This window comes from Sphaerodactylus townsendi, linkage group LG01 (genome assembly GCF_021028975.2).
Source record: "Sphaerodactylus townsendi isolate TG3544 linkage group LG01, MPM_Stown_v2.3, whole genome shotgun sequence".
In the NCBI taxonomy this organism is placed as follows: Eukaryota; Metazoa; Chordata; class Lepidosauria; order Squamata; family Sphaerodactylidae; genus Sphaerodactylus; species Sphaerodactylus townsendi.
Window position 1 is genome coordinate 33,614,480 of NC_059425.1, and position 16,927 is coordinate 33,631,406.

Genomic DNA, 16,927 nt, shown 5'->3' on the forward strand with positions numbered 1-16,927 from the left:
TAAAAACCTCCAAAGAAGACGACTCCACCACCCTTCAAAATAGGGTATTCCAATATCGAACAACCCTTACTGTCAGGAAGTTCTTCCTGATGTTTAGGTGGAATCTCTTTTCCTTCATCGTGACTTCATTACTCCTTATCCTAGTCTCTGGAGCAGCAGAAAACAAGCTTGCTCCCTCTTCAACATGGCATCCCTTCAAACATTTAAACATGGCTATCATGTCACCCCTTAACCTTCTCTTCTCCAGATTAAACATATTTATCTCCCTCCCTAGGGGATAGGTAGGTACTCTGTTATTCATACTTTTTTGCCTTGGTGAGAAAGGACAAGCCAAATACTTGTTGAGACAAGCAAAGTTTTAATCACCCATAACAGCTGGCAATGATTTTGTCTCAGTTGTTGGATGTTTCATCTAATTTGCAGTATGTGTTCCATGTATTCTATTATTTTTATTATAGTTTGGCTGTTGCTGTTTCTTCTTCTTCATTGTTTTTCTAAGTAAGTTTTTTTAAAGCCAAATTCTTAAGTGGCATCCATAAAGCTGTGCTACACTCGCTCTGCTGTAAACATCCAACAAAAGCCAACTTGGTTTTGTGAAGAAGTTCAGGGTATAAACGTTTGTTTAATAAATGTATACTTTACAAAGAAGCTAAAATTGGGAGAACAGAGGCACCAAAATGGCATTTAAATAGACATGGAATTTGTTATTGATCTTTTTGAGTGCTTTAATGTAGCTAATAGCTGCCATTACAGGGCCCCAGTATGAATAGGCCACCTTGTGGGGAAAAAGGAGATTGGAAACCTTCTTCCCCCATATTTCTTACCTTGAAAGGGAAAACAAATAGGCACCTTCTCTTTGCCTTTATCTTTCCATGGCTCATGGGCACAGTTGGATTCAAGTATGGACCCATGTGAGGAAGGGCATTGGAGGTGGAGTCTGGTGGAGTCTGCAGAGGGTGGGGGTAAGAGGACAGGGAATTAGAATTTACCTGCGAAAACATATTAATGGGAGTCTTTCATGAAGTTATCTTGATGCAGTCAGACAGGAAATCTGAAAGTGCAACCAGAACTACAGAAGGTAGGTTTTTTTTCTAATTGGTGAAGTTAAATTTGCAATATCTATGGTGGCTGAAAAGTGGTAATGCCAAGGAATATATTTTTTTCTCTGAAAGACACAAGACAAGAATTGATATGGTTTGGACTACAAATGCAGCAAGGCTAAAGGTAGAAAGGATGGATGCCATAGAGCAGTGATAGCGAACCTTTTCGAGACCGAGTGCCCAAATTGCAACCCAAAACCCACTTATTTATCACAAAGTGCCAAAAAGGCAATTTAGCCTGAATACTGAGGTTTTAGTTTAGAAAAAACAGTTGGCTCTAAGGCATGCGTTACTTGGGAGTAAGCTTGGTGGTAGTCGGTGGCTTTGCTTGGAAGCAACTGTGCAACTCTTCCAATGGGTGAATCATGACCCTAGGAGGGTTTATTCAGAAGCAAGCCCCATTGCCAGCAGCCAAACTTACTCCCAGGTAAAGGATTATGCTTTAGTTCTTCGCATGAAAATCAGTGGGGTTTAACAGCGCTTAACAGGGTTACCTACACTGCTTCCCCAAAACTAGGTCTTAGATTTAATGCTAATAATCGAGCCCAGCAGCCCAGGCCAGCCTATATGGGGGGGGGGGGGACACTTTGCGCATGCCCACAGAGAGGGCTCTGAGTGCCACCTTTGGCCTCCGTGCCATAGGTTCGCCACCACTGCCATAGAGTCTACGCGCCAAAGCAGCCATTTTCTCCAGAAGAACTGATTTCTGTAGTCTGGAGATCAACTGTAATTCCAGGAGTTAAACTCCTCCCCTGCATTGTTCCTGAACTCAAACAGAGGCTTTGCCTGGCAGCTGTTTACTTTAAAAATGCTGGGAAGATCAGATCTGCCAATATCTCACCTGTTTGGCTCTGTAGTGGTCAGAGAATAAATTGGGGATGTTTCCTGAACTGACAGGTGAGAAAATACCTGAGCCTTGGCAGTAACAGTTGTAGTGCTAAAAAGCTGACTAAGGACACAGACAGCTGATTGGTTTATACAGCAATTGTTATTACTGAATGTGAGGCAAACCAAATTGTTTTATTGGTTATCGTAAAGTGGGTATGAGAAGGCAGTAGAGCTGAACAAAATGAAACACATACATTTGAAATTCAGATTTTGACATTGTTTGACTTCCAAAGACCAAACTCAAAACACTTCACCTCAGATGTCTAACTGGTTGTTGTAGGTTTTCCAAACTGTGTGGCCATGGTCTGATAGATCTTGTTCCTAACGTTTCGCCTGCATCTGTTGCTGGCATCTTCAAAGGTGTACCACAGAGGGAAGTCTGTCACACAGTGTAACAGACTTCTCTCTGTGATACACCTCTGAAGATGCCAGCCACAGATGCAGGCGAAACGTTAGGAACAAGATCTACCAGACCACGGCCACAATGTTTCCCGAAAACCCAATAACAACCAGTTGAACCGGGCCGCGGAAATGCTCTTCATCAGATGTCTAACTTCACTGTTGGCTTTTGAGTACTTTTTCAATGGAAAAGCTGGGAAATTGGGGGAGTGCTGGGGTGGGGGTGAACTCTCCATTGTGATAGACATACAATATTTGCAAGAATTTTTTTTGGTTATGTGGACAGACTATGTGCTAGTCATATAACACATGGATTATGTGCTGTTGCATTTTGGGACACATAGACATTTTGTCTCTAGTCCTTTTTTCTCTTATTATTCTTATCTCCTTCATAAGTCCTTATTCCCCCTGACAAACGCCCAGTCCGTACCCTTTTTTGACCTATTACTTTTTGAGGTCCCTGCCTCCTTTTCCCTTCACTTCCCGCCTCCTCTGCTCCTCTGTAAGATCAGAGATGCTCGGCCAATAAAACTCTTCACTCTTCCATGACCTCAGGCAGCTCAGCCAATCACTGGCAGGCTTTATTACTTTTACAAACACAAAATCCCTTTATGCAGAAAAATAATTTTATTTTTAGTCAGTCTTGTTATAGGGGATTCCTGGTGCTATAAATGTTACGAACCCTTTGATAAGCCTCTTTCTTTGGCTCCTTCCACACATGCAGAATAATGCACTTTCAATCCACTTTCAATGCACTTTGCAGCTGGATTTTACTGTGTGGAATGGCAAAATCCACTTTCAAACAATTGTGAAAGTGGATTGAAAGCGTATTTTTCTGCATGTGCGGAAGGGGCCTTTCATTCATTCATTCATTCATTCATTCATTCATTCATTCATTCATTCATTCATTCATTCATTCATTCATTCATTCATTCATTCTCTCTCTCTCTCTTTCCTGAAGGTAACTGAAGAGGTTGGTTGGAACTAATGGAGCTTTTAGGATGGGATAAGTGAGGCCCCTTCTGCACATGCACTTTCAATCCACTTTCACAATTGTTTGCAAGTAGATTTTGTTGTTCCGCACAGTAAAATCCAGCTGCAAAGTGCATTGAAAGTGAATTGAAAGTGCATTATTCTGCATGTGCGGAAGGGGTCTAAGAGTCAGTCAATATCATCTGCAGTATCCTGTTAGAAGATTTCCTTGACTGTACCACAAGTGAGTGTTCTTCCTCAAGGCTAATTTGAGTCTCAGTGAGAAAGGAGGCTGTAAATAACATAAATAAATAAAAAATATTGATGTGCATAGACAACACAGCAAACCACGAAAATGGGTAAGCTGAAAACTTTCATGGTAGATTTCTACATTTGAGGATGTTTTAAATCAGGTCCTTTAATCAGGTCCTGACATGCTGTTTTTATTTGTGATCATTCACTCCTTCGGGACATATTAGTAAAATCCTGAGGGATTACCACTTCTAATTACTGATGTGTGTGTTTGGAGGGGGGGGAGGGGACATTTCTGAATGCCCTTTCACTTAAAAATAGCAAGCAAGCACCTCAATGAGAAAAGTTCTAACCCAGCCTTCACTCTTCTGTGCGGATTTCCTTCTTATACAACAATGCAGGAGCCTTCAAAAACTTTAGGAAAATCTCATAGAACATGCAAGAAGAGGCAGAGCTATGAAGTCTTACAGACTAGCACCGGCCAAGCTACCAAACACTTTCTGAATTGGGTTGTCTGCAGCAGCGAAGGGCTGAACTAGAATTTGTATTCCTCATGTGAAAATTGTATACTTGCACAATACTGTTATATTAGAGCTTCCAAATATTGGATCCCCTAGCTATGGCTGCATGTGGTACTGGCCAATCTGCCGTTCCAGGATTCTACCTCTTCATTTGGCCGCGGACACAGATGCAATCACATGTTCATATCTGGAGACAGCATTCAAAAGTATGGCTGTTGTAAAGGCCTGTTCTTGAACAGACAGCAAATGACTAGAGTCACAGGCAGCCTAAACTTCCTACAAAATGTGAATGATGAACTGGCCATCATTCTGCATGTATGAAATTATCATAAATCAAGTCAGCCCATTAGCTTAGCATTACCTCCTTGGATTTATAGTGGCTTTCCAAGGTTTCAGGAAGGTATTCCACCATACCTGTTACCTGAAGTTCTTTTAACTGGAGGCTAGGGATTGAAACCAAAATCTTTAGCATGAAAGACAGGTGCACTACCACTGAGTAGAGTAACCACTCCAGCTCAGGAAATTCCTAAAGATTTAGGAGAGGACACTGGGAAAATGCAGAGGTTGGGAAGGGGACGGAGATCAGCATGAATGTGATCCACTCTCTGAAGCTGCCATTTCCTCTGATGAAGGGAGTTTTGACTCTTGAAATTCATACCCCGAAAATCTTCTTTATCTCTAAGGTGCTGCTGACCTTTCCTTCAGGGGAACTTATCATTTGCAATTCTGGGAGAATATGAGGCCCCACCTGGAGATTGGCATCCCTACAGCTTAGCCATGTCCCCCTCTCCACTGTGTATGGAAACAGAACGGTGACACTGTTTTCCTTTCCAGGCATTTGATTTTGGTGCAGTGCCAAAATCAAAATATGAGGACTCATACCAGGTGGTATCTCTATGATGCAAGGCCTAAATAGTTTCCATTAGAAGCTAAAGCAGGAAACAATTCAATTTTAGATTAAAATTGCCCCTAAGTACAGCAATGTGTGATTCCTGCCTTTTTTTAAAAAAAAATCTGTCCATATGGAATCGTTTCCACACATTCACACAGAAAGGAAGCTGCATCTGCTCAGATGTTTGAAGGCGTAGAGCCCGGGACAGTGAGATGAAACGTCAAGAATGCTTGTAAATATGTGAACAGCCTTTGAAAAGGGTGTCATTTTCATCTCCTAGAAGGCATAAAATGGGTCTGCCCCCAGTAAAGATGGGCGGGTAGAACATATGAACCCAGAAATGAATACGATTAAATAAGTAAAAGAAATACGAACAGTAAGAAGCCCAGAGGTGCTAGATTTAAAAGAGTTCTTAATTGTCCTGAGACAACAGTACCTGTGACAATTTGGCTTTTAGGTTTTTTGTTGTTTTTAAGACCTTGTGCGTCTGGAGGCTGGGTGGTAACAAAATCTCAACTTTTTCTTAGAAACACACTGAGAAATATTTTAACAACAAGAACAAGAATATCAACAACAATAATATTGCCCAGACCACTGCAAAACATATCTTTTTGCAAAAGTAATTTCTTCATTCAGATATATTCAGGTGAAGGAAACTTTCAGCTTTTTTTTTTCTTAAAAAGTACAAAATTAGTAAGTTCTTCAGTGCTTTTGCAAATTAAACAAAAAAGTATTACAAATATGCCATTATCACCAACCCCCTTCCCACTGAACTTGTCTTTTGAACAGATCAAGTTGAGTGGTTTTTGCAATTTTAGGTACTTTTACAGTATTTTGATAATTTTAAAGAATTGCACCAAATACAGAAAATACAGTCGTTTCCATTGAATTAAAACAAACTTTTTTGTTAAAAAAAAGTTTGGTTGTTCCCCCAATAACCTTCCAACCTCAAAGGCAGGGGATTGAAAAGATGCCCTAAGATGAGATAAATATTCCTGTAAAGGAACAGCACTCTTTAAGTAGAAAATACTGTATGCATAACCTTCCATCCCAACCCAAAAACAAAGAAGAAAGCAACCCTATGTAAACCTTTTTGACACCAAGCAGTGTGACAGGAAGCATCAAACTTTTTAGTTTTCCTGCAGAAGTTGGAACTCTGTGCTAAGCTGCCGTGTTGTTGTGATGCTTGTTTCCTTTCTCGTGCATCAAGCAGAAGGTCTTTCTCTGCAGCTCCGGAAAAAATGCAGCAGGCAAATCAAACAATTCCCAGCTAAACTATCACAAGTTATAACAAAAATATTAAGCACCAGATTTTCATCAGAAATGAGTCAGTGATGGGTTATTTCCATACAAAGCTTGAACCCCACCCCTCTTCTGAGGTTGTTATCCTTTTTACTTTAGAGCAGAGAAAAATAAACAACTCACCCAATGCCAATGTGACCATTTTAAGGCTCCAACCAAACAATACACACCATTACAAATTTGATTCTTGTGGCCCTATGCACAGCCTTAAAATGATGCCTGCCGATCAGAGCCCAATTACCAATGAAAGCTGAAGAGATCTGTGCCTTAAAATTGACTTTGCTACTATGCTGAGTTTTATTAAGACTGAGAAATTGGGTCAGGGCAAGAAGGGGGATCATCACTGTACTTAAATGTTGTTCTCTCTAAGTCCTTTATTATGATTATTATTTGGTATGCAGTTTCAAACTTAGAGGCTCTCTGAAAGTTTGGATCCAGAAATTCAGGCAAGCAGGTTTTTGTTCACAAGGTTATGTTATCCCGGGATCAAGCCAGGTCACAGTTAGAAGATATTTGAGACCAACGTCTGATTCGGTGATCTCCTATAAGCACAGATTTCCATTCGGTTCAATGGAAGAAACAGATCTACACACGTGAGCCGTGGATCAACTCCCTCCATTTGAATGAATAGTGCTGTGCTCCAAAGAGATCCCTGTGCACATGAGAGGCCTTGCCAATCTTTTGTCATGGCACATAGGATCAAGTCAAAAGCTGGATTTGTCTTGGCAGGGAAACAAATGAGATTTGCACCCTGAGATTCTATGGTGAATTTGATTCAGGCTCAAAGAATTAAACCTTTTTTTTTCTAAATCAAGGAACTGTGTTATAAGATTTGTAGCACTTACAATACAGTTCAGTTCATAGTGGCTTGTGGAATCCGAAGACAAAAACAATATATTAGTATAACGAGTTCGCCAAATTATAATACAGTCATGATCTCTCTTCAAGCTACGTGTGGTCTTTTACCTGGCCCAAAGTAATCATTTTATGCCAATCTAATCAGAGCAATAATATACCTTTATTACATCTGTTGCTTTTTGTCTAGTTTCATATTTTAAATATATATACTTTATATATATTATATATTTATATATATATATATATATATATATATTTCTGTCGTTAAAATCACCAAAGAGTTTTGCATGAGGGAGGTGACAGTACGTAATGAAACTCAGCACCTAAGGGCATAAGGCAGTTGTAGGTTTTTTTGTTTGTTTTATGTTTTTATTATTAGTAATATTATTATTATTTTCAATCAGCACCAATCCCTATGATAATGTCCTACACTTGGTGTAAGGTATAAAACTCAGAGGCGGAGGCATTCAGCTTTTTCCAGCCCCCGGAGCATGGAAGTTTGAAACAATAGTAGGGTGTTTTTTTTTCTCCTGTGTGTAAAAATCAAAAGAAAAAAAATTCTTTTTGTTTTTACTTATAAAACATAGAGGATCTTCCTTTTTAAATACATACAGCAACCAGAAAGTAAACTTATTGGAAGGTTAATTTCATGAGCTGTGTTGACCATAAACGATTAACCCACCCGCCCCTTCCCAGCCCAAAATTCCCTCTTTTTTTGTCATTTGTGAGAGTGTGTGTATGTGTGTGTGTTTAAAGGAGCTTTTAAAGTGAAGATTCATACTGTAGCAATTCATACAAGAGAGGTCCATCTCTATATCTAATTCCTACAGCGGTGGGGGTGACATACTGGAGAATGTTTATAGTCCTTCTCAATCTCCTGTCTACAAAATGAGCGTCCCAAGCCGGGTACCTCTTTCTTGGGATATCTATCTTAATGAGCGGGCCTTCAGGGTAGTAGGGTCGCCCAGATGGAGTTGATGGCACCATTGCTCTCACTTGGAAAACTGGCAAGCAAGTGTCAGCCGTGAGTTCCTCCTGTTGCTCCGTGGCCGCTCTGGTCGGCGTAGCCTGGGCCGCCCGGTACCCAGGGGTTTGGGGAGCCATGGGTTCAACATCAGGGGGCAAAGGAATGCCCCAGAGCAGCTCGGCGCAACAGGAGCTGGCAAAAATCTTAGCTCTCGGCCCCATGGGATGCAGGACGCCGTAATATAAGAGCATCAATGCTACCCCGGCAGCGAAGCTAAGAAAGACGCAACAAAGCGCTGGCACGGCGAATGAGTCAGTGGTGTCGGGATCTCTGTAACAATACCAAACGAGCGTCATGGCAGCATTCTCTGTCAAGACTACGGTGTAATAGGCAAACATTCGGTATCGAGTCCGCCCTTCCTTGACATTAAACCAGCAAAAAATGTACACGATCCCTACCACCATGTTGAAGAGAATCTCCTCCCATTTAGACATGCAGAAGTCTGTTCCACCATGGATGATCCAGAAGGCCATGGCACACCAGTGGACCACGACAAAGATCCCAAAATAGAGCTGGAAGATGGAAGCAAAGAGGGCAAAAGAGATAACTCTGGATGAGATGGTGAAGAGACGCCAGAAGAGGTGGATAAGGGCCCCTCTGTAGCTCATGCTCTTCTTGTCATCCCTAGAGTCCCGGAGAAGCTTGTGATAGGAGGCTAGCACCCAAGCCAGGGACATCAGGGAGGCCACAGAGGAAAGACCTGCCGGGAGAACACACACAAATCCACAGAGTTAAACAGGAGATCATCCGGGGGTTTGGGGCAGCTTTGGAGCATGTTTACAATGCAGGTCACGTTAGCGAAAAAGATCTAGAGGAAGAGAGAAAAAATAAGTGGAAGTGTCATTCCTTAAATGTCTAAGCTGAGCCATAAGCATGCTGTATTATAACGCGACTACTGTATTTGCTGATGTGATCACCTACAGAAGCAACAAGTGTTATTTTGTCTGTGACTGGCAATGGTTTATGAGGAAGCTTGTTGCCTGCTGTCAGGGGGTTCAGCAAAGCTGCTCAGTAACATAACATGAACTCTGCTAATTCAGACTATCTAGTTCACCATTCTGTTCCCTGCAGTGGTCAATCAGATGCCCCAGGTCACATTGTCCATGGGAATCACTGATCTCTGATCTATCACACATTCTTCTTTTAACTCAGCGACCACCAAAGCGACATCAACGGAAACTATGGAATCTTTCAATGGGTTTCCTAGTGCCCCTGGCCCAAAGCAAAGAACTAGTTCTTGGTTGGAGCAAGAGGTACTTCAGAAGAACTCAGGAGGCATCACGTTTATGCCTGCAGGGGACTCCCATTCAGAAACAGAATTTTCCATTTTAAGAGAATGCTCACTTTGCAGCCTTTCAACATTTTGTGATTGGCCTTAGTGCCCTTTGGCATCCACATTGTGATTGCTTCCTGTGGCAGCCATTTTGTGGTGGTGCCTAGTCCTCAAAATTCCAAAAGCGTTTGGACCCCTATTCTGACTCACATCACTACATATCTGGATCCAAACTGTTTTCATCAGTGGAATGGAAACTTCCTGCTTCCGACTTCTAACTGAAGCTCGCCTATTTCTATGGCTGGGGATACTGAGGAATGACATAAGGGGAGTCTACAAGAGAAAGGGGGAATGAGTGGTAATTGACGGTTTGATCTGCACGGCACAATTATACCGGGTTACAATTGATATCTTACAATCTGGGTCTGTTTTATCCCGGTTTCTACCTTCACATGGCTGCCCGTTTCTGTGAAAGAATCGAGTGAAGACCGGGAGGAAATACTCCAGTTTGTTTCACATGAGCTCGGGTCTTTTGTATTTATACCGCAAGTGTATCGTGAACGTGCGAATGTCCCACCTACTGATTGGCTGTTGTTTCTGGGAGTCAGCTTGAATGAATGTCTACACCCTGCCTTTTGAACTGCTGGCCCACAAGAAGGCTGCACTTCTGATCGGCCCACAGTGAGCACAGGAAAACAAAGCTCCCCCTTTTCCAGTTCTGGATAGGGCCTCCTTTTTTTCCAGTTCTGGATAGGGCCTGGCGCAGGCCTCAACACAGCAGGTGGCAGCAAAAAAAAAATGGGCGCAGCATCACATCACATTCCCATATTGTTTTTAAACTTGGTTTTAGCATTTATATTTTGTACCTTGTATTTTTGTACTGTTTTTATATATTTTATTATATATTGATTGCAAGCCGCCTCGAGTTCTCTGGGGGATTGGCGGGATATAAGTGCAAAAATAAATAAATAAAACATATATTTTAAAAAGACTCAAATGGGAAGATGTTGGGTGTTGGTGAATGCTGTTGTGTCATCCAAAGTATTGTGACGTGTCACCTTTCACATGTGTGTGTTGGTCCGCCATCACTGTTCTAGGCTGATGAATCAAGGGGAGCCATTAATGCATACAGGGAAGCAAATAGGCGGAGCTGAGGTCACTTACATGGTAAGGTTTCTGCACGGTTCCTTTGGATCATTATGCAGAGCTGTAGCACCAATTGGGGGGCGCTCTCCAGGAAAGTCTCCAAGAGGCGTAGCATGTTGACATCTGCATACTCGTACATCATAGCCCAATAGAAGCGCCGCTGGTGTTCCTTTTGTCTCTGGCTCTGAATCCCCAGGTACATGGTTCGAATATACCTGGAGACAAGGGGGGAAAAGAATGGAGATGGTGAGCGGATGACAAAACTGGGTCAAAAGATATTAATTCCTCTCTATTGATCTTGAGTTTGGCATGCTGGTCAATTGAATTAACTCAATTGACAAATGAATTAACTCAACTGCCTTTTGCAGTGACCCCCAACATGCCCACCAAAATTTTCCTGGAGCTACTTGCTTCCCACCAACAGCATATTTTCCTTAAAGTAAAACACCAGTCTTGACTTTCCTGCAAGGATCACCCAATAGGAAATGGCTGCCAGCATAACAGGGGGATGCTTGGTTTGGAACATCCCAACATTTTGCACTTGCCTGTCCCCAAGGAAAACATTTTTGATCGGTTCCACCTTTTATTGCAGTCACTTTTGTAGTGGTACCCACAATTCTTTCTCAAAATGCCAGAAGAATCCATAGGCTCGACCAGTTTGGGGACACCTGGCCTATTATTTGATCATAGGTATTCCATGAAGCCAAGAATTCTGCTGTATAGGCAGCAACTAACTTTTAAAATTTCATTATCATTTCATTTGTTAGCACGGTGGAACTAGTGGCAAGCAATGCGTGTCCTGCCAGCTGTTTGCGAGAATGGCAGACATCTACAGATGAGGGCAAGAACTCAAGCAGCCCTCAGTGAAACTGGTCTCTGCCTAGACCACAAATGTAAATTCATTAATTTGAAAATTCATTACAATTCATTAAAAAGTAATTTCATTGTTTTGCAATAACAATTGATTTTTTTGTGATCAGTTTAAGTAATGAAACGAATTATCATTATAGTATCTTGTTATTTGAATAATGTTAATTCTTTAAAAAAAATGATTTGACCAGACAATGGATTACATTTTCTATGGTTGGTCGACCCCTTAATCCTAATCAATCTATTGTTTCCCCAGTCCCTTTGGTAAGGGTAAAACATGTTTTAATACAATTTCTTTGTCAGTCCAATATGATTCCCTCGCCTCAGTACTTGTCACATTTTCCTGTTTGAAAACTTTTATACTTCTTTCACATCAAGGGAATTAACAAGGTTAAAACAACGCAACAATGAAACCTGAATTTTTACGTGCACTCTTTGACTATGTTGTGTGGCGAGAAAAACACATGGACGCCTCTGTGCTTTACTATCAACTATTTGTTTACCCCTTCCCCAAAGTTGCCAACTCAGGACTGGGAAATTCCTGGAGATTTGGGGGTGCACTGCAGTCTGAGGAGGGGTGGGGTTTGTGGATGTGAGGGGCCTCTCTGGGCTATAATGCCATAAGTCTCTCTCATCCCTAAAGCAGCCATTTTCTCCAGGAAAACTGATACCTGTAGTCTGGATATAAATTATAATTCCAGGGCATTTTTCCCATGCCCAAAATATCCCAGGGATAAACCAGGATCATACATACCAGGACGTTTCTATCTTGGTTTCTCCTTCCACACAGCAGCCCATCAGCGCTTTCAGGACGGGAGGAAGAACTTGCCTAGCCCCTGGTTTAGTTTAATTTTCCTCACCGATGTATGCGTAAACTGTCCTGTTTTTCTGCCATTCTGATTGGCTGCAACTGGTGAGGCAGGAAAAATAAACCGATCCATCTCCCGCGGTGTTTGCATGGGAGTGGGACCGGTGTGGTTTTTTAAAAAAGAACCTCCAATTTTATCATTTTTTGAAAAGCTCGGGGGGCGGGCCTGAGTTAGACCCGGAAGTCATGTGGAAATCATGGCTGAACTGGGATGATTCACCTCTTTATTCCAGGATATGTTGGCTGTGGGGAAAACACCCACGATATCTCCAGGCCTTACTGGGTGTTTAGGAACAAAAAATATGACCCTAAACACTCAGCTATATAAAATTCAGGGCAAAATTTAGATTGGCCAGTTACTCACTGCCAGCTGTTTACCGCCCTTGCCCTGCACTGGTGCGAGAAGTCACGCTGGAAGTGTTCTTGCTTTCCTTGTGGGGCAAGAGGAAGTGTGTTGGAACAAGAAATCTTGCCCTGACTTGCCTCTTCTCCGAGCATGCTGCAAAGAAAAAAGCACCAGGACACCTTTCTTGCTTTGACGAGCTTTAAGCTGGTGGGTAATCAAGCCATTATTGTCTCTTTTAAACTGACTTTTAAATTGTTGTGTTTATCTTTGGATGATGACAAGAAATTGGTTGAAACTGAGAACGGTCTCTTTGCTGAATCACGTCACTGCAAACTTCTATGAAGTTTGAACAAACCATAGCAAGTCTGGCCAATTCTTCCGCTTGCACATTTCATAGAAGTCCTCTTTCTAAATTCATAATCCCATCAGCACCTCACAATCCCATCAGCAAACTGGGCCAAATTCAGTTCTTGGTCAAATTGACCTACCCAGAGATCACCTAGCAATTTCTGGGCTGTGTGGGGATCTGACCCCAGGTCTCCCAAAACATGGGCCGATTATACATTGGTACTCTGCCACGCAGCGAGGGTACATTTTCTTTGCGATAGAGTTTTCATTGCAGATGTGTTCACTTATGGCGCCGTGTATCCTGGAAGCCCCGTGGTTTCCAAAAGCGGGAAGAACCTGATATTTCCCCTTGCTTTGGGGTTTCCATTCCTTCTGGTCTCCCCCTGCTCCTCATGCCCTGTTCTGTGGGAGACAGCAAGAACTGTCAGAGGGAGAGAGGAGGAGGCGGCAGCAGAAGCAAGGGAAGAGCTGAACAGAGCCACTGTACTCTGGCACCAGCAGGGCATGCCTGGCAGTCAACTTTCCCCCTCGAGAGAATGGCAAAAAAGGATTCCATCGGTGTGCACACAGCACCAAGGTGAGTCCACCTCTTCCCTCAGACAAAGGCTGGATAGGCTTCTTCTTTTTTGTGTCTCCTTTCAAAGTGGCTTGAAATAGTTGAAAAAAACCCCTCTTTTCTTGGACAGAGAAGAAAAACGTGTATGTGTCCCCCCCTTGGACAGAGAAGAAAAACGTGTATGTGTCCCCCCCTCCCCCAACTTCTTGCCTTTCTATCGGCTTTTGCAAAAAACATGACAATATCAATGTAATACAGAAATATCAATATCACACAGAAATAATGATATAACCATTTAAAGGGCTTTAAAAACAAAGCTGGCAATCTTGGGACGACTGGGAGCAACCGACTGGGAAGTGCGGGCAGGCAATGGGGTGCCTCTTCTCCGGAAAACAGAGAAATCCAAGGAGACTCCCCTACGCCCCCACTACACAGTCAAGAGCCCCAAAGAAAGTGCTCCATACATAGTCTGATACTCTAACCCTTTAAAATGACATAACTACTCTTAGTAGGATACCATACTGGCATTGTAAGCAGAGGTGAGATGCAGCCTATTCGCACCTATTCGGTAGAACCGGTTACTAAAATTTTCTCAGTTCAGAGAACCAGTTATTAATGGTTAACTCCACTAGGGACAAGGGGGTAATCTCTGTCCCTGGGTACAACAAATCTCGTCAAGTGGGGGATGCAAAATCGCCTCCCCAGGGCCCCCTGCGGCCCCTCTGTCCCCCATGGCACCCCCCACGTGTGTATGAACTTTATGAAATAATACAATATATAGTAATTCTATTTTTTTTGTTCATTGGTATAAAGGTTGGGAAAGTATTATAGGTAAAGATTTTTCATTTTTTCCCTTGAAATTTATATTGGAAAGAGTTTAAACTATACTTTTAGATTAAGGATTTGGGATCTCTCCCTCTGTTAGTTTTCTTTCAAGTGGAATAGATACAGTAGTTATAGGAATCTGAAGGGGAAGTAGAAAGTAGGGAGGGAGGGAAATATGGGAAGGAGGGAGGCAATATAGGATGTTTTAGTTGGGGGGTTGAGAGAGATAGACAATTAGATATGTTTGTGATATGTTAACAATTGTAAACAGTTTTTGGTTTCTCTCCTTATGTTATTATTTAAAATCAATCAATATAATTATATAAAAAATAAATAATACACTACCATGCGGTATATTGCTTTTTTAATACTTTAAACAGTCATTATTTGAATCTAGAGGCGGGGTGAACTGCACCTGGGGTGCATGCACCCTGCGTCCTTGCCACAGCCCCGCCCAGGAATGCCCCGCCCCCAGAATGCCTGGCCACGCCCCATCACGTCCCGCCCAGCCCCATTGGTGCTATGCCACTGTTTGAATCCCACCACCATCGGAACCTGTTACTAAAATTTTTGAATCCCACCACTGATTGTAAGATTTTGGTAAAATTTGCCTTTGGGAAAGAGATTGGGGTGGAGAGATGTCTTTTAAAATGTAGCTCAGATGCCCACACAATTGTGGAAGCTCTTCATTATTCAGTCCTCCACCCCAGTTCTGTATAGGGTTGAGATTTGGAATTTCAGGCCACTGCTATGAGATGGGTCACTGAGGCCCATTCTGCATGGGTGTAGGTCGCTGTATAACCTGTTTGCTGGGGGGGGGGGGGCTTTGCACAAGTTCCACCCCCAAAATAACTCTGTCCCATTTTATTTCCCCCAACCTGGGTTTTTTGAAAATCGCTAAACAAGCAATCCTGGGTTGAAGCTGCTCATGAGCGAACAGCCAGGCAGGAGGTGCTTTATTTCCCTCCCTTCCCTCCCATCTCCATGGTCAGGGAGAAGCTGCCTGCTATTGCCTGTCCATTGCAGGGAGTCCCCCTCTTTATTTTGCAGCTTGCAGCTGTGTAGCTATGCAGGTGCAGCTGATCATATTGTGGGACATCAGTATGGCTGTGGGACTTCATTTCAGCCTGCCTGCATAGCTACGCATTTGTTGCAGGACAATAAAAAAAGAGAAATGTCTCCATGCGAAGATGCGACAGTAACCCGGATTGTTTCCATGGCCTCCAATCGCTGCCGACTGCAACCTGTTATACATTTGCTGTGCAGAAGGGGCCTGAGCCTCAATCCTGCCTTTTTCTCACAGGTTGCCTTTTAAAGCCTGAGCTGGCCCAGAGGCCTTGCACTTAGTAGCCCCCATACCCTCCACAGTTCTATGTTGTATTTTAAATCTGCTTTGAGCTGCTAGTGGGGAGAAAAGTGCCATATAAATGTTACGAACTGTCATCATATTCATAACAGTAGAGAGGTGGAGCTGTGTCTTGAGTTGACACACCCAGATACTAGCGTTTGCTTCTGTCTCATTTCCAGCCCCTGTTCTGTTCGCACATTCTTGCAGGCCATGATTGCTCCTCCCCCCTGCCCCCAGTAAGTACAACCAAGTCTGTCCTGATAGTAGTGAATGCTGGCTTGCATTTCCTTCGAGTTAATGGCTCAGGTCAGTTTCCCAAGGCACCTTTCTTCACAAGCCAGCGCAAGACAGTCACTTACGCAGTGAACAGACACAACGTACCCCTAGCTGGGAAGAACTGTCCGCAATGAATAAAGAGGGTAGTGGGTAGGTGCTTCACCTCGGTGGAAGAATATCACAAGTATATAAAGACAGTGGCTTAAACAGACAGGTTGGATATCACAGAATTATGCCGATCTGTCAAAGAGTAAATTATGCATTTGTACAGCCATGACAAGGAACAGGACCAATCTTTCATCCCTTTGCTCAGGTTTGCTAATCAAATCTGGTATCCCTGCACTATTTGCATTGTTCGAAAAACCATCTTCTGGGATTAGGGTGGTGGAAGAAGGTTTCTGTTAGCAAAAACTCAGAGGGGTCAGAGGACTAAATCCCCTTATCACTTCTAACATGGCTGTGTGTGCGCACGCAGAGGTCTGTGTCCTTTTGCATACCTGCTTTGGACCGAAGGGTGTCCCTGTTTTCGCCTACCAAATGTCAGAACGTGTTTCACATGTCATAGGTTTGAGCTGGAGAAGGGCTGTGATTCAGCGGTTCTTGGCATTTCTAAATAAAAGGATCAGGTAGGAGGGTATGTGAAAGGCTTCTGCTTTGAGACCCTCAAGTGATAACGGTCAGTCAGAGTAGATGACACTGATTTTGATAGACCAATGGCCTCACTCCGGATAAGGCAGCTTCCTGCGTCCATGTTTGAATCTTAGTCCTGAAAACAGTTTTGGAAATTAATTCCTGTTTTGGAGGCTGCAAAAAAAAACACTAGGCCTACTTGGGGCGGCGGGGGAGTGGGGGGACTGAAT

General features: G+C 42.8%; 1 protein-coding gene across 1 annotated transcript in view; it reads right to left on the reverse strand.

Moving 5' to 3' along the window:
* Positions 1-7,197: 7,197 nt before the first annotated feature.
* XKR6 (XK related 6) overlaps positions 7,198-16,927 on the reverse strand; it is a 185,376-nt gene continuing 175,646 nt past the window's right edge. Inside the window, exons 2-3 of the mRNA XM_048517378.1 lie at positions 10,649-10,845; positions 7,198-8,911 (exon numbers count right to left, since the gene is read on the reverse strand). Coding sequence (XP_048373335.1) covers positions 7,947-8,911; positions 10,649-10,845 — 1,162 coding nt within the window. The 3' untranslated portion in view covers positions 7,198-7,946. The remainder of the gene's footprint in view (positions 8,912-10,648; positions 10,846-16,927) is intronic.